The sequence below is a fragment of the Podarcis pityusensis genome (genome assembly GCF_964106645.2).
Source record: "Podarcis pityusensis genome assembly, chromosome: 9".
NCBI lineage: Eukaryota > Metazoa > Chordata > Lepidosauria > Squamata > Lacertidae > Podarcis > Podarcis pityusensis.
Genome location: NC_138034.1, coordinates 41,906,548 through 41,932,354, shown reverse-complemented (window position 1 = coordinate 41,932,354; position 25,807 = coordinate 41,906,548). Strand labels below are relative to the sequence as shown.

The window sequence follows — 25,807 nt, the reverse complement described above, 5'->3', positions numbered from 1 at the left end:
TCCACCCTGGGGGCACCTCATCTATCTTGGTGCTCAACCTCAGTCAACAGCTCTGTCAAGTAACTGCATATTGTTCTGTTGCTTGAGGTGTGTCTAGGCAGGCCTTGAGTTGCTGCACCTTCACTTCCAGCAATACAACCACCTTGCACTTGCTACAAGTGTGCTGTTGCTTGTTCTCTGGCAGAATGACAAACATGGCACAGGCAATATAGGTCACTGCAGCAGCTCCCTTGCCCTCCACGTCTCTGGTCCTATACACACCAAGAGAAACCTGGGCCTCCCCTGCTAAAAGCCCTTGCAAATGCCCCTGTTTGTGAGCGCTGCTTGTGAGCTCCCAGGATCTGCAGTGAGCTAAGTTTGACTGCTGCTGGTTGCTAACTCCGTCATGTGCCATTAATCATGTGAACAGCTGAGACAGCAGGGGGTCAAAAACTCCAAAGCAGGATTTCATTAGCATGATGCCCTTGAAAAAGCCAACTCACAACAGCCATACACCTATGCTGTTTCTGTAAAGGCCTTGAGTCTTATGAAGAACCTGATCCACAAAACACATAAACTGGAGTATTCAGACTTGCGTCTAGGAAACCAAAGTTTTGCTTGAGTTGTTAAATGGCTTCCATTTAACTAATCCACCTAGTCTGGGTGAGCTCCCTGAGAAATATGCACTGGCATCTACATTCCTAGGGTCTTGGTGTGACTGAATGATATTGAACCAATGACAACACTAGCAGAAATAGAAAGTGTATGAACTCCTGAGGTGACATTTTAGAAGAGCAACGACCTATGCTGAACTCTGAGTAACATAATAGGGGAATGGCATGTAAGAACTTAAAATGCTTGTTGGAAGTCACACGGTATTTCCAGTGTGCAACTTTGGAAGCCATTAACTTTAACTGAAGGATGGAGAACCGGATCTGGCCTACTGGCCAGATCTACTTATCTACACACTCTCCTGAAGGCCACGTTTGACAGGTGGGTAGGCATATCCCGTTGCTTCGCTGCTGGCTTCACCACAGCAGGGCTGCAGAGAGAACAGGAACCGCAAATTCCTTGGGATTTGCACTTCCTGCCCAGGTCTTCCCCAACAGATCTTTTGGGGAACTTTCTCAGCCAGATGTAAACATAAAAATATGTCACTTTTCAAAATTTATACTGTGAGCATCACCTCTGTCATATGTCATCCCACCAGCAGTGGAGCATATGCCTGCACAGCCCAGGGCGGGCGCGCTCCTGAGGGGGGCGCGGCGCGGAGCGTGTCCTCCCAGATGCAGGATAGCTGCTCAGGTGCATGGAGCGGCGTGTGGCCATGCAGCCGGGGCCAGAGCAAGCTGCTGGTGACAGACATTCGTGCACCACCTGCCTGCGACTCCCAAGCCTCCCCCAAGCTGTCAAAAGGAAGGGGAGGGAATGCTGTTGGCAAAATGACACAGCTCCCCCCTTCCCTTGATGGCTCAGGGTAGGCTTGGGAGTCATGGGTGGCACGTCAAATGTCACCCCCCCCTCAGCAAAGTCACCTGGGGCGGTCCGCCCCCATTGCCCACCCTTCCTCCACCCCTGCATCCCACTGTAACCAATATCCCACTCCCTCTTTGTCATGTCTGCTCTTCAGTTGCCTTGACAGTGGACGTATTTTATGCCTGGCAATAGGATATATGTTCAGATCCCTGTGTGCTTCCAGATGGAGGTTTACTGTGGAATCAGTATTACTCTCCCACACAAGGGTTTTGCACTGTCCACTCCATGTTGCCATCATCAAAATGTCAGGCCATGTTTTTAAAAACATTTAATCCAGATTTCCTCTTACAGTGGGAAATACATTAAAGTAAACTTTTCCCATCTATTATAAATTTGCAGTCATCACTGGCATGGAAGCTTGATAGTGCATTTGTTCAGGTAGGCAGCTTGTCATACATGTGGCAATGTTTCTGTGGGCGGCCTCTCTCGTTACACCCACATTTCCATTTGCACAAACTAACTGTTTTGTTTCCCACAGCTCAAAGGATATTTGAAAAATAAAAAAATTGGAGGTTGCCCACCTGTCCCCGCCAAAAGGGTAAGCCTCCATTTTGCCCTGATAACTAGGGGCTGGTAAAATTTTGCTCTTCCTCCAAAGTTCCCAAATTTCCTGCATGCATGCTCTGAAAGGGAAGAGGTAGTGGAAATCAGGGAAGCTGTGACTGAGAGGAGGGGCCAGAAAAAGGCAGCATGGAAACGCACTCACTGTTGTGAATGAGGCACAGAGGAATTATCTATGAAAAATCTAAGACCAAAAAATGAAGCGTGTGGACAATCATGTGCCAAATGTGTAAAATCCCCAGATAGGCGAGACGGTGAAATGAGGATACAGAGGACCCAACAGTGCATAAACATCTGTGTGATTTTAATTTTATTTTTTTAACAGGGTTGTGCTGAGCCCAATTTATGCCATATTCACACAGAGTCCTCAGGCAGCCTTGCTTTTAAGTTTTCTCACCAAGGCTACTCCACCGGGGCTACCTCTCCTTCCATAGTCCCAAAGCACTTGATGACGGATAGGAAAAAAACAATAACTCAGTCTGCAAACTCTAATTGGCTTAACCAGTAGATTTATCAACTAAAGGCTAATTTTAATCAAACACGGCAGATTTTCATTGGTGGGGCCACAAATTCTGGGGAAACTTCTTGTTTCTATAGGTCATACTGATTCTGTTATGCTATTGAAATGTAGAATGTTTTCCCCTTCCTTATCCCTAGTAAATATTAGGTTTTGTTTATTAAATTGTTAATAAAAAAAACTTGGATTCCCTTTAATATCCCAGATCGACAGTGCTGAAACTGAAACAGTACTTTGGGTCGCTATGAAGATATTTTCCTAGGAGCTAATGCAGAGAGAAGACTTTTCCCCATATGTTGCAACATGCTCTTTTTCCCACAGCTCCCATTTTACAGTAAATTCTAGCTGTATGCCCTGGTTAGTTCATATCTGTGAGTCAGTCAGTCAGCTTCCTGTTTTGAAGTCACAAAACATGTGATTTTATTTTTTAAAGAAAAGAAAAAAAAGAAAGCAGAAAAAATATGATTATTAAAAAAAAACCCCAAAAAGTGTAGCAGGAAACTCAATGTGTATAGCTAACAGATGCTGTAATCCTAATCCCAGCTACCTAAGTATAAAACCCATTGTAATTGATAGGAGTTTAAAGCTGCTTTTGAACTTTTGAAATGCATGTGGGAGGAAACCAATGCGAGAGTAATGTCCCTGCTAGAACTGCATTTTTAAAATTGTCAAATCTGGAAGCTGCTCAAGTATGCTGTGGTAGCAAATGTAAGATACTGAAATGCCTGCTGAAACTGAAGCCAGCTACTGTGGTCTGACACAATCCAAACATGTTGTGTCCCCTTGTGGCTTATGAAGAGTAAATGTATAGCAGGACTAGAAGATCATCTTTCTGCAGAACTGAACCCTAACAGAAGGGCAAATATAACCTGTGCTTACACTCTTGCGAGCCACAGACATATTTGCTTTGGGTTACATAGAGCCATCCTGCAATTCAAGGATTGGAGAGCGACAACTTGTTTGCCAGAAGAGGCCCACTCAGGACTCAAGCTTACCTTTAAAGTCTTCTGATAATAAATGAATTACACCAGACTGGCACATGAGATCTCTGCATATTCTCAGTTAGAACTATGATCGCACTGCATATTCACAAGTGAATATTTTTGGCATAACACCACAAAACCCTCTTCCAATAACTTCTTTCATTTGTGGTTGTGCCTGCTTGCACCTTCAGTGCAATTTTTGTTTTCACTGCAGCCAATCTGAGATCACAGTGAACATCATGATTCCATGTAATTTGGTTTGGAATGGATTACAGAATGCATTTGGGATGTCTATTGGAATTGCAAATGAGAAATCCAGTTCTGCTGAAGTATTTTCAATGTGAAACAGGACTTACCCATATACCTGTTGAAAATACTACAGAATAGTCACCGGCGATTTTATGAATCACATTTGAAACATTCACTCTAAGCAAATGAGCTGAGAACTTACTGCTTGTGTTGAGGTTATTTTCCCCAGTCTGTGGAAGAGGGTCTGCATCCTGGATGACTTGTAGTACTCCAACTGTCCGGACAGGAGGATCCAGTGCTACAGAGCTTTCATTCACAGTGATATCACTTGCTCCTGTAATCTGATTAGTTGGTGGCCCTCCTATAGAAGCTTCAAAATCTGGAGGTATGTCATCTACACAATCTGCATTGGGCTAATGAAAACAAGAAAGAAGAGTCTAATGGAAATGGGGAGAGAGATTCTGAAAGGAAATATTTGTGTCTGGATTACAGGAAGAAATAGTTCATTTAGTTCTCTAGTTCATTGTAGTTCCAAATATTCATGGATTTGGATTTCAAAACATGCATTTTGGCTTCTCTTTACAGGATAGTCTCTATTAGTTTGCAAATTCTTCTGAAAGCAAATGGTCATTTAGAGACTATCCATACCTAGATTGTTATGTTAGATATTTGTTGATGGCACCAAAACACCAGCGCCTGTAACAGCATAAGCCTAACCATGTCTACTCAGAAGTAAGTGCCAGTGAATTCAATGATCCTTAATGGAAGGTAACTGGGGTTATGGCTGCAGCCTAAAACAGTAATCTTATCTTGGACATATCCTCACAGAAATGTTTATTCAAATTGGAGGCATACGACATCATGTGCCTTTTTTTCAGAACTGATGCATGCTTGGTATATGGAGTTAATACTTAATTTAGACGTTTTCTTCGTAACCCTTCAGGTGTCTTAATGGATGATATCTACTAGATGCTTTGCTAATTTATGGGGTTACTGCTGGGATCCCCATTGTGGTACTGGGGGGTGCCATGCTACCCTCAGACACACTCTGTTCCTCACAATTTTCACTTAGTTTTTCGCTTAAAAATGTGTGGGTATTCTTTGATTTTGGGGGTGTTTTGGGGTTGTCGGTTTTGGGGAGGGTTGCTTACTTTGTTGCCTTGTGTTTTGTTCTATGGGTTGTGTGTTTATCTGATTTGGGAAGTTTTGAGCTTCAGGTTTTTCCCATACATTACATGTTATGGTTCATACTGAAAATGTCACTCGGTGTGTGTGTGTGTGTAGTTTATATTGTCTTATTAGCATTGGTGAGAAATGGCTTTAGGGGACCCAAAATCTTCAGGATAGACATATAATGCTCACTAGGATGATACTTGCTTATTCACTTTTTTAAAAAGTGGAATTAGGATTAATGAAAATACAGCGGTACCTCTGGTTACGTACTTAATTCGTTCCAGAGGTCTGTTCTTAACCTGAGGTACCTCTTTAGCTAATGGGGTCTCCCACTGCTGCCTCACGATTTCTGTTCTCATCCTGAAGCAAAGTTCTTAACTCGAGGTACTATTTCTAGGTTAGCGGAGTCTGTAACCTGAAGCGTATGTAACCTGAAGCGTATGTAACCTGAGGTACCACTATACTATGTTCAGTGTTCTATACATTACATGCTTACCGGAATCCCTAGTGCTTTTAAGATGTTCATTTTACACATAGGGCAGGTACGATGGTCTAGTAGCCATGGATCCACACAAGATTTGTGAAAGAGGTGCCTACAAAGGGAGAAAAATGAATAAAATCTATACAAGACCTGAATATTAACAATTTCTCAAAGTTGCAGTTGATACCATCTGTTTTGAAAAAGCTCAGAAGTGTCTTGCAGCGTAAGGACTATACAGCTGAAGATATATCTGTGTGGAAAATACTTTTGTCAAGAAAAAGCTGATGAAAGAAGACCTGTACTGAAAAATAGAAGTGCTTTGTAGTTAATAAATTGTAGTGGATGGAACCTAGTTTGTAATTTCACATGTAAAATTAGTAGAAAAAAGCTCTCTAAATAAAAACTTCAGAAGATAAAATAAAATGGAAGCAATTTTCCATATTGAAAACCAGACCCTAAAAAACATTTATCTGCTGACAGCAGATTTATCATCCTTGGTACTGTGAAAAGTAGCATAAATAAGAAAAAAACTATTTATTGTGTTTCACCTCTGTATCCATGACTGAAGATACTGCAAAATGCAAAATCTGCAACTGCAGAAAGAGAACTGACAGCATACAATTTGATCTGTGAACATAGAACCTATCAACCTGCGTAGGATGAGAATTGGAGTAATGGGCACTGATTCCCTAACAGGCTTGCTTCATTGCTTGGAAAAAGATGCATGCAGTCTGTCACATCTATTTATTTACTGGTTTTGGTTTACTCTCCCCCCCCCCCCGCCCACTGATCATAAAAGGAACATATTACATTAGATTGGGTCCAAAGGTTTTATTCCCCTGACAAAGGAAGACTTCTTCCATCGGAGCAAAGCAACCTTTGGATCTTAATCATCTGTTCCAAATTGGATTTTTCATGTGGGCTTTCCAAAAATACTAGCAGCATGTGCACTGAGGTAGCTGAAAAGGGGGCATGTATATGACACCACTGCTATATATATGATATATCTAAGGAAAACTGCAGTTAAATTGTTTCTACTTTAAAGTGATCCAGTAAGTTAAAAAAAAACCCAATCAGATAAATTTCTGGCAACCAAATTTCAAACACCAATGCTGTTTCTGTAGCCCCCCCCCAAGCCACTGTTATTGTTTTAGCTTTAATTGGAGTTTTTTTTGGGGGGGGGGGTTAAAGCATATTGCACTGTTAGCAAATGACAAGGACATATTATTGGCCTGTGAAGAACACCACAAAAATCAATTACTTTATTAATTGTATCTCTCTAATTGGATGGTTATATCAACTCACCGGCAGGGCAAGATCCTGACAACGTCGTTCGGTTTGTAACCCTCAATACACACTGCACAGTTATCGAAATCGGGTTCAGTTTCCTACAGAAACATTGAGATCGACATTTTCAACGAAAAGCATGGCGGACTGAAATACATTGACATTTAATAACATCCCCAAGTCCTTCCAGATTCTGAGAGTTCGGTTTAGTCCAATTGGTTACAGTGCCCATTTGCAAAGGGATCCCTGTAATTCAGAAATGGAGAACCTGTGGCACTCCAAACCCCAGCCAGCCATGGTTAATGGTCAGAAATGACAGGAGCTGGAGTCTAGCAATATTTGGAGGGAACCATGTTGGTACTACTGCTGAAGCACATAACAGAGGCCAGTTTCAACCCTTCCTCCATATGGGGAGTCAGTGTAACAGGTTGCTGCAGGTATGAGCAACCAGTGTGTGCCTTCCAGACAGCACTCTCCTCAGTCCTCACCAGGCCCTTTTGTGGAAGAAAGTAGCCCACACAAAGGTTTCTGGTTTATTTTATTTTATTGCCCACGGCACAATAACTGCATTCCCCACCCCCACCTTGCTTGGTTAAAACAAAGACTTAAGAAAAAAATTTACCTTATCTCCTTTCCTTATCGTTCTGACCTGCAGTTTGCTGATTGCTTTCTTTGCAGCATCTCCCAGACGGCGCTAAAAATGTAATATATCACTCTTTACTAAAGAGCACACCTTCACACAGATGTTCTTGCATGGCTCTGTAATAGTTTGATGGTCCAAGATCATTTTAAATGAAACAGAGAAGAGCTACGTAAATGCAATATTGGATTCAAAGAGGTCACTAATACGGGGAGTAATTGGTATCGACAAAACACCAGATGCAGGATGGATTAAAAGGTATCTAATTATCTCACATTGTTATAGATGTTCAATCTGCTGGAACAGGAACCAATGACAGAAGAATCAGGTGTAGCTGATTTTTGCTGATCCCCTGCTACCTATTTCATACTACATAATATTCCAGAGAAGGTCTATGCAAAAGAAGTTGCTGGATGTTGTGCAAAGCCTTGCCATTATGTTGCAAGAGGTATATCCCTGGCAGAATCCCAGACCGCATGCCTTGGCCAAATACCTGAAAATGTTCCGTACTCTGCAACATTTGAAAATGCATTTCCCCACTACATTTTATTGCTAAATGAATACTTTTCTAAGCTAAGAAAAATGACTTTGGCACTTTAGGACTTCATCCATTTTTTCCCAACCTAAGTACGTACTGACTTCACACCATCCCTGCATGAGTGAAGCCATCTGCCTGGAGAATTAGGGTAAAAAATTATTCCACATATTTTTTGCATCTGAAAGTCTGGAATGTGAATCATTCTTCACCCATCTGTTTCCATTTGCTTTTTTGTTTGTTTGTTTTTCCAAGGCACCATTCCAGTTTTCAGAAAGGAGAAGCAAGGATTTGGAAAGGGGGGAAGCAGTTAAGAAATATAGATATACCCAAGATTGAGTTTCCAAAAAAAGCAGTTTATTTTAAGAGCTGTCGCTGCAGTTATTTCCTTTTTTAAACCATGTAATGGACTATAATAAGGCTATCAACTTAGGCCAAACTGCTAGTTGGCTGCTCACCCCTACCCCCACTTTTTATTTAAGCAATTATCAAATACAGAGTCACTCCACTTCATTGTTGGAGCCACTCAGTGTAAAGAAGACAGTGAACTGATAAAAATATATAGGAGCTGCTGAAGAATCCTGTCATGTGATCCAATACACATGTGGGGCACTTCCTTTTCCAAATGGGCTCCACTGAGTTTCTTGCATTTACTATATCTCTGTGTACTGGATATATAGACTTGGATGTTAACATTGCTCTGTTTACAGAAGGACCTTCAGTTCATGGTTAAAAAAAACCCCTAGTTATGTTTTTGTAGATACATTTCATTATGTTTTTGAATTTCTTGATCTTTTTTTCCCCTGCTAATTAAATCATGTTATATATTTTTGATTTAATTGCCCTTATTATGTTAGTGCAATATATGGGGTTTAACATCTTGGGGCCACGCTGACAGGCCTAACACCTCCCAAAGGTCTCCTACTCGGGAGCGAAGGCTGTAGTGCTGGGGGCAGCCTTCATGCCCTGGAAACACTTTCTCCTTCTACTCATCATGGAAGAAAGGCACCTTCCACCCTGTACAGTGGTACCTCGGGTTAAGTACTTAATTCGTTCCGGAGGTCCGTTCTTAACCTGAAACTGTTCCTAACATGAAGCACCACTTTAGTTAATGGGGCCTCCTGCTGCCACTGCGCCGCAGAAGCCCGATTTCTGTTCTTATCCTGAAGCAAAGTTCTTAACCTGAAGCACTATTTCTGGGTTAGCGGAGTAACTTGAAGCGTATGTAACCTGAAGTGTATGTAACCCGAGGTACCACTGTACTGAGCAGCAGGAGAGAAGCCATGCAGTGTGGAGAAGGCTGCCATCACCTCTCCCTGGGACGCACAGCTTTGCTTCTGTTGCACAATATGGAGGCAAAACAGTCCATACTTAGCAGGGAAAGAGAAAGATGTGATTCCAACTGCACATTGGGAGGCTATGTTTTATAATTTCACCAGAGCTGTTTACCTACCCAAGAGGCCCTGGTCAAATGCTGATGACATCCTTACTGAGGGGTTTATGTGGTGGTCGTATTCCACTATGTAGTGCTGAGTCAGGGCCTTCCAGAGTCCTCTTAAGTAGCACTATTTAGTCGGCACAAATTTCAGCCACCACAATGAGTGGGGCTGAAAAGTGGTGCACTCTGGCTGGATCACGTCCATCGTTTGCAAATGTGAAACATGTCCTTCATACAGCTCCTCAGAAGGGAGATAACAAAATGAACATTTAATGTAGCTCTTGATCATGACATGCTCGCCAACTATTATCTTGTAAAGCAGCATTTTATCTTTGGCACCATTTCTCTCACAGCTTGCACAGAATGGAGGGGAAAGGAAAGAGGGAGGAAAATATTTCTTGTGCGCTTTTAATATATATCAAAGAATGTGAGCTAGTGTAAAATAGATCTGGCAGGATGGCCATGATAGTTTGCTCCTCAATTTTGCTCTCATGAAGCATTTAAGAATAAAACCACTTATTATTAAAATAACACTAGTTGCATCCAAATGATGTTTGATTCAGAGAAGACCTATTTAAATGAATGGATCCAGTTTGTCATGTTCATTAATTTTAGTGGATCCACTGCAAGAAGGATTAGCGATGAACACAACCCCATGCTACCTACTAAATACTTTCCACCTACTAAATGTACTTTCATATTGATTGTTCATCATTTAAATTAAATGCTGACACACTCCTTGCCTCCCTGAATATTTTTGCTGGAAACTTCAACTTTTGAGTCAGCAGATGTTTAATACTTTTGGGAATTAGAAATTCAGTTTAAGATGGAAAATGAGGGTGGACAATAACGGATTAAATATTTGTGATACTTTTGGAATACACTTAAGTTTTAAAAATATGATCACCATGTAAGACAAAGTAGAATACTTTCTCATTTTTACAGTGTTTAGACATTTATCCAGGATAGTTCCCTTTCTCCTCATTCCATGTGTCGCTTGAGTGGGGAAAGCTCCAGTGATCAGGACCAACTCAAATGGTTGGGTCATCTAAACATTCTCCCATCCCATGCAGCCTATACAAAGGAAACATAATTCCAATACTGCAACTTCTAAGTGATCAGGGACTCTTCCTATAGGAGAAGCTGTATTCACTTGGGGAGGCTGTGTTAGCTATTCCACTACTTGTGGAGGCTCATAGTGTGGCAGCATGTGGAAGAGCCTTCTTGGTAGTGGCTCCAGAGCTCTGGAACTTCCTTTCACTGGATCTACATTGCATAAGTGTCAATGACATTCCAAGCTGACCTTTTAATCTAAGGTGAATTTTAAAGGGTATTTTGTCAATTTGGAGAGGAGCAGGGTTTGTTTTTTTACTGGTTTATGTGGAATAGGGTTATTTACTATGGTGGATAGCAGCGGTGGATTCCTTTTTTTAATTTGAAAGAAGATGAAGTTTTGCTGTTGCTTGTGATGGTGGCAGCAGTAGTAAAGCTCATCTAAGTGGCTGGCAGAAGTCATCATCCTTTTCTTTCCATAGTGCCTGTGGACTGTTCTTTGCCACTGCAACCAGAAGTGATATTTTCTTCCTAGCAAACAGAGAAACTACTTTTTTCTCGTGTTATGGTCCACTGACTGACACCTGCCTTTTGCCTTTTATGTTTTAGATCTGAGATGAGACTATACAGCTTCCTCTGCTATAAAATTCTAGAGCTGTAATCAATTTGACATGAGCTTGGGTGCTCTCTGTCAAAAGGAAAGCAAACCAGTGCAGAAAACAAATGAAACACATATTTAAATAATTAAAATAGGCTGCTGACAAAACTAAAATACCACATGATAAAGATATTGACAAGAATGACCTGCAACAGGGGTTACCAATCTTTTTTGGGACCGTGGCCACATTTGCAATCCAGAAAAACTATTGTGGGCACCACACATGCAACCCCTCTCTAAATTGTTCCTTGCAGTATAATTAGGCTTTTAAAAGCCTTCTGTTGGCTAAACAAGGGGTTTTCTCCCCAAGCCTCATTGCAGTGGAGGAAGAAGCAGAGGGATGGGGCCCTGGGGATAGCAAGGAAAGTTCTTGTGGATGCGTGTCTACCCCCAGGCAGCATGTTAGCAACCCATGATGGAATTATCATAGCTATTGCTATGCATTATATATCAGTGAACATTATACTGAGCGGAGGGAATGACAAAGGCCAAGCTAAAGAGGGCAAATGTTTGCAACAAATGGCTTTAGAAGGAGAGATGGAAAATCTCCATACTTCAAATGTCAAATATGCAATACTACAGTGGACATTAAGCTTTGAGCACTTTGCCCAAGAAGACACAGAAGAAATACTGAATATGTGAGAGCCAAAGGCCAAACAGATATAAGTTATAAGCAAGTTGATGTTTCACATCTTTTCTACATATCATACAGCCAAAGATATATTAACTGTTAATGTTTTATATTTTGATCCAGGCAGGAAGGGCTACTTTAATAGAAGAACTCATGGCACAGGAATAAAGGAAAATGGTTGCAGCAAAGACTAATGGCACAGACTGAAAGAAAGCTGTCAAGAGAAGACTCCCTATTAGCAGCTCTCAGTTTCGGAATGAAAGCTGGCAAGCAATAAATGTTGACAACAGGACTTGGAAATCGATACTCTCTGAACATTAGGCCAAGGAAATTTCATTTTTTTATTCCAAAGCAAACAAGAGGAATAAGTCAGTGGTGGTTTTTAAAATCTGCATAGAGTTCATCAGATGCAGCTGATGGATTGCAGGAGGGAGAATGGGACAGTTTATTTATTACATTTAGAGCCCACCTATACATGGTTCACCTGACATTATCCTCACAACAATCATATGAGCAAGGTTAGGCAAAAGAGATAGTGACTGCCCAAGGTTCATGGTTGAGTGGAGATGAACTCTGGTCTCTCAGGTTTTGGTCCAACACTCCGGCCACTACACGTCAAAAAACACACCAAAGATTCCACAGGAATCTTTATTCTCTTTAGTAGGAAAGATTCAGTTTGTGATGTGTACCAACTGCAATCTGCTCTTTCAAACATAGCTCTGCTAGAAAGTTGGAGGGGAATTTCCAACTTTTAATAAAGAAAACATATTTATGACAAAAGTATGGGTGGACATATGCCACGAAAGTTGATATTGTATCTTTTTTACACATGCACCAATGAAGAGACTCTTGACGGGCAGAATAAGTTGACCATTATAACAGCCATGGCATGTCAATGAATGATGTTTACAGATGTACTGCCATCAACTGAGCATAATTTCAGTTGAACGAAATATAAAAATAAAAGTGCAAGCCTTGCTTTCCAGAATTTATTTCAAGCAATCTTTCGGCCAATAAACTTGCATATAATATGTGGGCTATTTTACTCTCCATTCTGAATATTCTTTAATAAGGTATGCAAAGCTTAATCTTACATTTGTCAGCAGTATTGCACATTTGCATTTTTAGCATGTCTGAAATATGTAGCTTTTCAGTCTCTTTTACTGAAGCCATTTGTGTAATACTTAATCCTCTTTAGCGGAAGCCATTTGTAGTTCCTCCAGTGAATTATGTGCTCACAATTTTTTTTTAGTCTCTTTCTTTGCATTTATATAATACAAAAGTACAAATACACATAACTTAATTTCCATCTCCCCCTTCCCCCAAAGTATTCTCTGTGTATATATTAGTATAAGGCAAGTATAATATAGCCCATATGTTTATTCTTAAATGATTATAATTGGATATTGTGATATTTTCTTAGCAGATTGTTCCAGAGTGCAATGAGTTGCTTGTGGCTTTGTCATTATGCTATCTTTCCTAATGTACTGAACAAACATGTACCAAATTTCTTCAAAAGCATCTCTGGCTTTCGTGTTTCTTCGAGCTTTAAGTTGCTTTGACAATTTTTCCATGACAGCAATGTTTCCAGCCATGTGTCCAATGTTAAAATGGCATCTTTCTAATATATTAATATCTTAGTGGAGGAGGACTGCCACTGTGATCACAGTGCATAGAGAGGTTTATTCCTTCCCTCCCCAGATGCAATTTGGCTGAAAATCGCCCTCCCACACAGGCATGAAGTTTAGCAGTTTAAAAGTTCCATTGGACGCTAATGGATATTTTTTCCCTTCTGAATCTAATAGACATGCCCAGAATGTGGGGGGATCTTTGTCCAAGGAGAGAGAAGGGACAATCTCATCTCCTTGCATGTTATGATTCTAATGACAACTGGATCCCTGTGGCTGTAACTAAAGAAGAAGTAACAGAAATGTAATGTATAGTTTGGCCCCAAGGTGTCCGTTTTTGTCTCTGAAACAGCCTGATATATGTGAGCAGTGATGCGTATGTGTAGACATACAAACTGCTGGTTCAAAATTTTGGCTGGGGTGTGGGTGCTACTTCAGTCAGTGGGGCTAAAAGAGAAAGGTAACTGCTGGATCTCTGTACCCTGGTGCTGATAAGAGAGGTTACAGAAAGCAGACACGGGCTGGATGGCTGGTAGAAACCTGAAAATAGGAAACTAATGGAGCAGTTGTACAGTTACAATTTTCTACACAAAAATAGTTTATTTTACTCATCCTCTATCTGCAGAAGTTTCTCCACTTTTAAAAGAAGTTACAGCTTTTTTTCTTTTTTTCTATTTCTGCTTTCTTTAACTTACTGCCATTTCCACTTTACTAGATCTGACTACTCTCTGTCTGGGCCCTTTGCTCCTTATCTGTTGCCTTTTGGCATTTCCAGTTCCAATTCCTCAACCTGAGACTAAGAAGGAAGTGTGCACACAACACAACAGGAATGTAAGAACTCTGCTACCATCACAAGCCATATGGGAGTTAGGTGCCCCATTTTTAACCAGGAGTAAAATTCTCTTACTTTGCTTTAAGTAATGTGTTAATGGTTGTTTTCTCTGGAGTAAAAAATAAATAAAAATAGTGTGAACACATTCCTGGGCATAGAACTATCAATTCTGACACTGCACTTATTCAGTGCAAGAACTGTCAAATGGCACATCATCTTGTTATTCTCTTAGCTGTTGTATTGTATTATTATTATTTGTTAGATTTTTGACAACCCGTCATGATAAGTTCTCATGATGAATTACAGCAATATAAAAATATAACATTAAAAACAGTTATCAAAGGCCAGGGGAAACAGGTGCCAGACACATCTCTGTGGGGAGGGAATTCCACAGTTCCTAGTGCAGGTGAAAAATATAACAAGCACTTCATTGTGTAAGAATCTATTAATTCACCTGTCTTTCTTCCCTGTTTTTTTGTTTATGGACTAGCTGACTCTCTCATTGCCCCTTTCCCTCATATTAAACATTTCCTTCTTGGCAATAAAAAGACAGGTTAATTTAAAATGCAATTCATCACTATGGGCTCGGAAAGGTTAAATAACAATGACATAAACCCTTTTAAGGAACTTGGGGCAGTGCGGGAGAGAAAATTATGTCCATTTGCAAAGCTACTCACCTGGTTTCTGTCTCTAGCATTCGCATATCTGAACCTCTGAATGTAGTAGAAGACTAGCCATGCCAAGGAGATGATCATCAGCACAATGAAGGAGATGGAGACAAATACCACAGAGGTTCGGCTAACGTACTTCTGTAGGTTTCGGGTTCCAATTGTTATATGCATCATCACAGTAATATTTCGCTCCAGCAGACTCACTATCTCTTTCCCCTTTGGCTCAGGGATCATTATTGCTACAACATCTTCTGTACCTGCCAGATTGGAAAGAAGGAGAAACAACCATTAAAAAACAGCAACAACCAAGGAAAGCAGCAATTTTTAAGAGGAGGGAAAGCGATAGAATCTCAGCAACAAAGAGGCGCAATGGCAATTGAACAAAAGCATCTGCAGCATACTCTTATGTGTTTATGTTGTTTTCCATTGAGGGAGGAAACAAACTTGACCCCAGAGAGAACTTTAGGTAGGGAGGTTGAAACTCAAAGTTGCAATAGGGGTCCTGCAATAGCTTGCGGGAAGCCTGTTTCAACAGTAGGAAACAGGGATTGAGTAATGACACCTTTCCTATTTGACCACTTGTATTTAAAGCTATTATTTAAGATCAAAGAGTACAAGGGTGCTATGATCATACAAAATGTCTGACTGTAAATCATGCCTCATGTTGGCTATGTCTTCGGTGGGAACAATAGAGTCTCTGCTTGCTTTATTGCTTACATCGCTCCTTCTCTTTTTCTATTTCTAGATGACATTAATACAGAGTTTGCTATGAATTTTTAAGCAGCTGACAAGACAAATCACACTGAATCATGAATCAAAGGTGTCTAAATGCAATGAATGGGTAGGTTTTTCTGTCATTCTTTCTCTAAACATCTCAAAATGCCATTTTTCTTTATTATTTAACAATGGGGGGGGGGGAATGTGATGATGTGGTTAACTGAAACCTACTCACTTGCTGAGGGACATTTACCCATCCCTGTATTTGAGCTAAAAGGACTACAAGATGTTCCAGTGGCCTTTGATTAGCAGCAGCCTCTAATTTTGCATTGCACAGGATTGTTAATGACTTTAGAGAGCATTACCAATAAGGAAATGCAATAAGGAGAATGGTAGTAGTGCAACGACCACACTCTCTTCATCCACACATTCTTACTGTATTTCAGCTAGATTTTCCACGGCTCCAAAATGCACAGGGAGCCTCCATGGATACAAAAAGACTTCCCACTACAGACACTCACCCTCCATGAGTTGGAAGTCAAGTGAAATAGTGGTGGAAAGGGGTGAAGCTAGCATGCTCATTCCTGCTGCCCTCCTTTATGTGCTTACGTTTCCCTATTAGTCATGCCTCTATAGGGCTTGAAATGATAGGTGAATCAAACACAACCCAGCGACATCTCAGTAGTCTATCCTCCAGAAATCAAGATGCTTCCTATTCTATCTTTTGGTTCTATATTCAGAATTGTTTTATTGCTTGCAGGTACAGACCCAGTCATGTCCATCTAGCACTAGTAACTGTCTTTCTTGGAGAACTTTCAAGACATATAAAAAAGAATTTCCTTTATTTTTTACAAAAATCAGCACCATAATCTGTGTTCTGCATACCAGTCACCTCATAAACTGGAGAGTTTCACTGGATCAGTAATTTGCACTACATTTACTTATGTATTGCCGCAGAGGTGGGTGAAAAATGTTGCAAAATTTTTGGACCACTCCATTAAACCAGCCCCGACCTAACTAGAGTTAAAAAGGTAAAGGTAAAGGTACCCCTGCCCGTACGGGCCAGTCTTGACAGACTCTAGGGTTGTGCGCTCATCTCACTCTATAGGCCGGGAGCCAGCGCTGTCCGCAGACACTTCCGGGTCACGTGGCCAGCGTGACGAAGCTGCTCCGGCGAACCGGCACCAGAGCAGCACACGGAACGCCGTTTACCTTCCCGCTAGAAAGCAGTACCTATTTATCTACTTGCACTTAATTGTGCTTTCGAACTGCTAGGTGGGCAGGAGCTGGGACTGAACGACGGGAGCTCACCCCGCCGCAGGGATTCGAACCTCCGACCATGCGATCGGCAAGTCCTAGGTGCTGAGGTTTTACCCACAACTATCACTAATTCCTATGGAAGCCAACAAAAAGGTTTTAGGGACAAGAAACTCAGGTCCCTTAAAAAAAAGAGAGGATCTAGTCATGACGATGGATGTTGCAGAATTCCAGTGAAAATGGAAACAGAAGAACAAATTGCTGATGCTCACTTATTCATCCCATGTTTGGAATGGAATTCAACTTCTTGTTGTTTTCAGTCTAGAAACAATGCATAATGGATGGCTTCCCTCTCCCTCATTTATATTGTGTTTCCTTTGCACTGAAATGAATGGTGTAGGAAGAACGATTAACTATGTTAAATTCATAACTTACATAAATGAAGTAAACAATTACATAAATTCTGTTAAATAGCAGACAGTAGGATGATTAACATAGTATTTAACAGGAACTGAGCTGCAGTGGAATGGAAACAGCACTGATTGTGACAGGTCAGAACTGAAATTGCTGCCTTCTTACTTCCCTAGTCATGACTAACTTTAGATGGATTGTATAGCACAACTCAACATGGTGTATAAGAACTCAGGCAAAAAGTTATGCTTCAATACCCTATAATGCTGCAGTAGAGAAAACTGAAAACAACAACACTGAATTGAAAATTGTACTTGGGAGATTTTAGGAGCTTTACATCAGAAACCTGTTACATTAACAGTCAATTCTTGGACAAACTTTTGAATGAAATAAAAATGTTTGAGACAATGTAGAAAGAAATGTTTGATTTCTGAAGCTTACTATCTGACATAGTAAGACAGGCATAGTTCATCTGAAATATTAAGTGGTAGACTTCTCTAAATCATATTTGGATTCAGCAAAAACTGCCTTGCAGAATAAGCTTAAAAATAATAACTAGCCCACTCACATGTAACTATTGTCAGTCACTGATAACCAAAGCAATATAGAAATAGACCTATCTTTTCCCCACATGTATTGATTGACGATACTCATATTCCTTCCAGTTTTTTAATATATATCTGATCTTACCTTTCTACTGCATTGGGTCTCAAAGGCAACTGAGAACTCAATTTAAAAACAAAAACAAAATCATCATCATCATCATCATCCTCACTACAATAATAACAACACTGCCCCCCACCCCCGGACTCGGGAAAATGCTATAGAAAGCAAACCTGAAAGCAATATGACACAAAAGCCTAAACACATAAAAACAGCAATAGCAGCAGCTGTTAAAATTAAATAAGCAAATAGATTTTGTAAACCACCAGGAGGTTGGGAGGACAGGACGGATTTAATGTGGCACTCAAAGAATAGCAGTGCCAGCACCAGGCAACAATTGTCTGGGAAATGAGCTCTACAAACCTGCTCATAACCATAAAAGAGACCCCCGGCAACCACCCACCTAATTCCAGGCAGTTCCTCAGCTGAAAACCTTCATTTCCAAAAACATCATTGTCTGATCACATAGAGGTTCTATTTGCCATGGGACACAGGTTATTTAAAACCATGAATTAACCCCCCTCCCCCCCATAAAAAGGTAAAAAGAAGTTTATGTATAAAAGCTTCTTATCGCCCTGCTGGATCAGCCCAAAGACTGATCCTGCATCCAGCTTCCTGCAATGGCCAGCCATACACCCCTGGGAAGTTCATAAGCAAGGCCTCACTCAGTTAAGTAGCCAATTCCCCATCAGCTGGTATTCAGAGACATGCTGCATCTGATCCTGCTGGTAACATATAGTCATCATGATTAGTAGCAAATGATAGCTTTAAAGAGGGAATAAACTATGGGGGATAAAGATCTCCGCACTGGTAAAATGCAACACATAACAGGTAGATATGCCCATGTACAATTATGGAGATGGGGGCATCGGCGTAGGCCAATCTTCCCCAATCTGGTACCCTCACAGACATTTCATATCTAATAATTGGCCATGCTGGCTGGGACTGGTGGCAATTCTAGCCTAGCCAGCAATCCCCAGTGTGAAAATCAGGGTTTAAAAAGTACTCAAGTATTTCCAATTTTCACTATCAAAAATATAAAAGATAAATAATGGAAAACAAATTAAATATCCTAATCAACATAAATACAATGTATGATGATGATGATTAAATGACTCTGTTTTGTCAACTATGAAATGTCAGAGTGGACATCTTCTCTTCTAGGTAGTTAAGTTTTCCCTTTAAAAAAATTGAAGTCGTTCTTCCATTATCCTTTTCTCCTTTTCCATTACTTTCCCAACTCACTTTGAATCCATATATAATCTGTGCAATGAGTGCAATACAGTGGTACCTCAGGTTAAGTACTTAATTCGTTCTGGAGGTCCGTTCTTAACCTGAAACTGTTCTTAACCTGAAGCACCACTTTAGCCAATGGGGCCTCCTGCTGTCGCCACGCTGCTGGAGCACGATTTCTATTCTCATCCTGAAGCAAAGTTCTTAACCTGAAGCACTATTTCTGGGTTAGCGGAGTCTGTAACCTGAAATGTCTGTAACTGAAGCATATGTAACCCGAGGTACCACTGTACTTTCATATGACTTTTAAATGGAGTTATGGTGCTTCCACATGACATATTCAACATCAAAATGCCAACCCACAGCCAGCTTCCAAAAAGTCTCCCTATTTACCCTTCCCATGAAAAAATTACAAAAACCTGTTGTTGACTACCCATTCGCGTTATCATAATAGCCCGTTTGCAATATTAGGTCCCTATCTGGAAGAACCCCCTCCCTCTTATTGAAAATACTAATTCAGACTATAACCCCATCCTTCGGCCACAAACTGCACAATGCTGCAGACACATTAACAATTTAACAGGATAATTAAAGCCAAAGGGGTTCCTCCCCCCCACCTTTTTTTACACTGGTCGTTTAATGTCTGGCTACAATATGAAGCAATTAAAATGGGAACCTTCCACTCAGATATTAACAGAATACTACAGAGCTCCACTGAACCTGTTTGAATGCTAATCAGGACTCCTTTCAAAATGCAGACCAGACACAGACAAGATGCAGCTGACTGTGATCTTTCCAACGTAGCACAGAACTAAGCCAGTGTGTTTATCATTGTGCAGGGAGGCCAAGAATTTTCTTCTCGTTTTGCTGTAATCAATGTCAGTTGTGCAGAGGCCCCGAAGAACTCAGAACTGGCTGGCTTTCCTTAATTGTATGCAGACACTGCGGCAAACCAAAACATATGGTGAAAATGTCCAGCGAAAGAGTGCCTGACTCCCCAGCCCCTGCTAATAAAGAATTTCAACCCATCAATCAGCAGGAGAACTTAACAATATGAAATGAATTAGGATCCTGTTATTTATTTTGGTTAGATTAAAAATGTCATAAAACATCTAGGCATTAACAGTGCTATCAGACATCATTAAAAGCTTTTCCATATGCTGCTTCTTTGGCCTTTAGGAACACTTTACTCCTCAAAATTCTGGCAGATTACCCTGAGTATTTCTCTAGAGACTGCCTGTATTGTGTTTCTCTTTCTTTTTCTAAATCCACGCCTGGCTTTAATGAAACAATCTTATTGAATTCTACTTAAGGCTTAAACTTTGAGACTCTGCTTTGATTTTGCAAATCCCTGTAGAATTTTACCTCAGTCCTTCAGAGCTTTTTCATCAAAGTCTATGAACAGACTTTTCACTGCTCTAGCCACAACACACCAGCCTGGCCTCGGGTACATGAAGATTTCCCCCAGCTTGCAGTAGCCCATCATGAAATGCCTTGGGGAGGTTCCTACACCCTTTAGGGTGATATTGGGGTGTGTGTGTGAGCAGGGGATTATTGCCTGGAAGGGGAGCTGAATTGCATGCTGATTGTAACTACTAAAATTAGGGGGAGGGGCAAAGTTACAAACTGCAGAAAAATGGAGAAATAAATCCATCTATTGTTCCAGGAAAGTATAGTAAGATACAGGAAATATTAACTACAGATAAGATCTCGTATCAGTTAAAAGCTACAGCTAACCCCAAAACTAATTATACTTAAAAAAACAACGGTACTTGTTCCTAAGTGTTATCCACTCTGCTAATAGGAAATAAAAAAGAATACTCAGATTCTCCTCAGTAGTACTTTGGTGATTACAAGATAATGGTTGCTGGTTTTTTTATACCTACATCCAAGAAAGCCTTTAGTATGCCTTTTACAGTTCCTGATCATTCTCATTTCTTCCCTTCACACTTCTTTGTCAATATATTCTGTTCTCACTTGTGTCCTTAAGGAAAAGGAAATGTGTTATTTTAAAATGTAACAAAATATTCTAAAGTATGCAGTACCAAAGGATATGGATAGGGTGAAAATGAATGATTTGTTCATTTTTTAAAAAAATAAATAAAATTTGACTCATTGTTGCTGCATATTTCTAAAGCAATATTCAATTATTTTGAGTACACTCTGAATTGGTTCATTGATATTTCTGTAAAATAGCCTAAGGAAAGCAGAAGCTTGTCTGCATCAAAGCAGCATAAGCAATTAAACAGCCTCAGCCTAAATTCACAAGTTAAAACAAATGTCTGCTAGCCAGTGTGAAAGGAAGTGAATGTTATTATCCACAGTATCACGCAGTGTCTGTCAATTATATGCTAGCCAGATGATATAAGATTAGTGCAAAAAATGGCTACTGTTCTTCATTTGATCTTTGGCAGAAATGACTGTATATTTCATGAATATACAAAGAAAAAGCTTTGTATATTTTCCCAGCACAATTATGGCAATGGGTTTATTTATTTGAAATTTATAACCCAATCTTTTCACATGATATAACAAGGCAGTTTACATCATATAAAATGCAATGTAAAAGATATTGCTATGCCTATAGAGCCTGAAAGCAGGCAGATGACTGTGCCTTCTTGAGAGAAGAGATATGCTTTGGCCTAAAAGAAGAGAAAAAACAGCAAGAAATCTTGAACAGCAAAATGCTTGATTCTCAGTTCCAAATTGCATGTCTCTAAGCAACATCCCACGGATATGCTTCTTCTTGTTGATAACCATGTTCTGTTGAGGGGAACGACATGAACAACAGATTTGCATCAAGAGTTTGGGACAATAGGCAGTTATGTGTGCATGCTGGCGGAACTTGTGGAAGGAATGTGTGCATGATTTCAAGGGATCTCCAAGCGGTGCCACTGTGGTGGAAGACATTGTGCAGATGGCCAGGCAAATGGGTGGTGATGGCTTTGCTGGCCTCATCCATGAAGAGTGGAAGAGCTAATTGAGGGCCAACAGGTGTTGACTGTTGAAGAGCAGGAGGAACTGGTCTGATCAAGTTCAGAATGCAAGGAGGAAGATGAGGAGGTAAGCATGAACCTGCAAGCTGGAACCTGCAGAAATTTTCTTAGCTCTTCCCAAGTCTTAAAGCACGCAAAGATATGATTGTGGAGTTTGACCCCTTCATGGAACATGGCCTCAAGATCACCGGTGAGCTTACAGACACTCTGAGACCATACAAGGAAATGCTTGACAAGCTCAAGAGACAACAGTGGCAGCTGCCAATCACCAAGATCCCCACAAAGGATCAATAACAACAGTAGTATCAGACGTGCCCAAGCAACCCAGCTCTGGATCTGAACCACAGCCAAGAACATCTTCTGGCTGCCAGTCAAGCCCCCTTGTTCTCATATCATCTGAAGCATTATCCAGCGAGGGAGAAGAGGAAGAAGAACACAAGTCATATTCGTCCCTCACTGGTAGGTGCAACAATTTTAAATGATTTCCTTGGGGTTGTTCCGGCTTTGTGTGATGTTGCTTATACATGCAATGGCCAGGAATGTAACCCCTACATAAGATGCAAGTTACCTGTATACCACATGCAGGGAACTGCTTGAAAGCAAAGTGTTTCACAGCACAATAAGGACAAGTAAAAGTATTAGCACAAGATGGATCAGCTGCAGCCTTTTTGCTGCCCAAAGAGAAAACAAAATCTGAGTTGTTGTCTCCAGTTAGCCTCCTTTTCCATTGTTGCCTTATACCTTACAGTCTGCTTCCTCCTCCTGCAGATGTAAGAGGTGCAGTAGTGCCAAACACAGGCACCAGAAAGTGCACAGACTTTCTGCAGCAATCACTTTACACCATAATCTGTACACAGATTAGCAGGATAATCTGATGTCATTTTGTAGGTGTCCCCAACACCCCCTTTTCTGACTGCTGCCACAAGAGACTAGTGAGGTTAAGGGTTTGGAGGGTGACACTTTTTGGAACATGTCAGTCCAAAAACTTGACTCTGCTACACCTGCACTCCAAATTTAAGTCATATTTAAAATACTTTCCCAGAAAATAATCTCCAAAGAGTTTTATAACCATAAGACAATAAAAGCAGCATCAAAATAATACAAAAACAATTGCATTGGCAAGCAATAACTGAAATTGCAATTCAAAAAGCAATTCCAGCTTATACCAGAAGGTTTATACAAAAGTCAGGAATAACAAATGTGTTTTCTTCCCAAATGTCTAAAAGCATTTATATGGAATGTGGGTATGCGCGCTCTACATATTATTCTGGATTCAGGCTGCTTAGGTCTTTAAAGGTCAAAGCCAGCACCATAGTAGAATCTATCTAAGATTTGTCACGTGCTTCTGCTTCCACAGACCAACACCTGAAAATAACTATACTGTGGCATTTGAGAATGAAAGAAGTGTCAAGACTTTCATGAATTCTTGCAAAGAGTATGTTATACTAGTCCAGTATAACAATTATTTGGACTAATTGTATGTAAAAAGCTTTCCCATGTTTTCCTACACATCTAAAAAAAAAAAATATTTTGTTTACAGATTTGTGGTGGGAACAAATGTAAAATCAACTATTTTGAATAAATCAAAGCTGGGGCAAGTATGTATTATGATACCAGTTCCAGAATGAGCGCATGAATTGTAGAATGTGAAGTTGTATAAATGTGTAATATTTATTCTATGTAATATTTATTCAACTGAAAACAACAACTTTTCTGTCCGGATTTTCATTGTTTGAAATATGGCAACCCTAAAACCTCAAAGAAAGGAGATCTGGATGGGCACGTTTTGGATTTGAGGGTGACACTACATTTTTAATTGACTGGAAGGCAAGAAAAAGAAGTGGCTGGTGTAAATACGGGAGCACTCTTTCCATGTACTGTTGATACCCACTAACTATGAAATCAAATATAAATATTAGAAGGTTACCAAAAAAATACTTATCTGGCAGAGCAAGGATGCCAAGTTAGAGGGCTGCATGATATCCACAAGGCAGTCTTATCATCAATGAATGCCAACTTAAAATGCTGCTTCTCCCTGGGGGAGAATGAGCACACAAATCAAGAGCACATTTGTTCACAATAAGACAGTGAGGCTCTAGAAGTGAGATTATTTTTGATGATCTTTAAGAAGAAGTGGAGTACGTACAGGCACACAGTTTGGAGGTGGGGTGGGGGAATGCAAGTTTTGCCCAGAGTCTCACAGGGAGATCTCATACAATTACCTCCAAGTCATCTGCACCAAGCCAAGCTTTACTGCTACTATATTCCCAGCTGCCCAAATGCCAGCATAACATCCTCAACAAAACATATCCATGTACACCACTGCAATCCATTTCCTGGGCTAGAATTTCATTACAGACATGCTGCCTTATGCAAGTATTTCTCTCAGTAGACTTGATGTGCTGTGGTCAGAAAGGCTCATTAAGCTGATCGTTAGCTACTATGGTGTTCTGGAAACTGTCACAGTTATGGGCTAAAGTCAGCTTGCCCAAAGGAGCTCTGACTGCAAGGCATAGTATTTATGGCCTGATTTTGACCCATCAATGAAACAGAAAAAGCAGTTTGGTGTTCTGGAGCTAAGAGGCTTCTGGGCTGGGAGTCTTGATGAGCCAGGAGTGCTACTGTGTTGTTTTGGGGAGAGCACTGCTGCAGGCTATGGGCATTGTGTCTCTTTAAATAAACAGATATTCTTTAAACACCAAGACCTCCAGTGGCCTCTCCAAACAAGGCTGATCCTAGAAGATCTCCCTGAAATTTCAACACTCAGAGGAAGAGGGGAAAGTTAATCAGGGAGCAGCGTTTAAAACATGGGCAAGGTGATCACTTGCACAATGCTCAAAAGGAAGAAACACATCAACATCAAAAAAGAAAACTTTGCAAGTAGCAGCCAAGGCTTATTTTACAGTGGATGGGGGTGGGGAATCTTCCTGGCCAAGTGCAAGTGGGCCAGATCTTTATTTCCCCCACCGCCATGGCCAACTGTGGCAGGTGGGTGGGACAACCCACATGTCAATAATATGACCTGCCAAAGTTGGCTCTCAGGATAAACCCTTTGGGATTTATTTTGGTAGTATCCATAACAAGAAAATACTGGTAGAGAAATAAATCACCTTTCTTTCATGATCATGTAAAGCAAACACTATATATTTTTTAGAGAGAGAGGAAGGTTTTAATATCTTTTTACGAAGCATGGCCTAGTCCTGTTTTTAGGACATGGCTTGCCAAATAGGCCATCAAAACACTGTAAGAAATTATAGTAGATTTATTAGATATCTGGGCTGTCTAGATAAGGGCATCCTGCTCTGTTCACAATGTACAGAGAACATTACATAACAAGGGACAAAAGACAGGATGGAGGATGAATCATACTGTGTTCTGAACCCTTTGTAATAGACCATAAAAATATCATTACTGTACAGGAGATAGAAAAAGATGAATAGGTGCAGATTTGTTATGTGTTAGTAGTGGGCATTTCAGAATCCTTAAATATCAGCATCTGATACTAATGGCTGTGTTCAGTCATTGAGGCCACAGTCTTATGCAGACTTACCTGGGAGGAAGTCTCCTTAAACTAAACACGATTTACTTCCACATCAATATGGACGGGATTCAGACAGGCAACTGTTGCATGTTTCATAATTAATGTGAATGGCACACTCTTCTAGCTAACACGTTGAT

The 25,807-nt window shown here is 40.5% G+C and overlaps 1 protein-coding gene across 1 annotated transcript in view; it reads right to left on the bottom strand.

Annotated features, from left to right (window-relative positions):
- RNF150 (ring finger protein 150) overlaps positions 1–25,807 on the bottom strand; it is an 82,970-nt gene that overhangs the window by 15,306 nt on the left and 41,857 nt on the right. The window contains exons 2-6 of the mRNA XM_081022018.1: positions 14,859–15,109; positions 7,389–7,460; positions 6,785–6,867; positions 5,495–5,591; positions 4,028–4,238 (exon numbers count right to left, since the gene is read on the bottom strand). Of these exons, the coding sequence (XP_080878144.1) occupies positions 4,028–4,238; positions 5,495–5,591; positions 6,785–6,867; positions 7,389–7,460; positions 14,859–15,109 (714 nt within the window). The remainder of the gene's footprint in view (positions 1–4,027; positions 4,239–5,494; positions 5,592–6,784; positions 6,868–7,388; positions 7,461–14,858; positions 15,110–25,807) is intronic.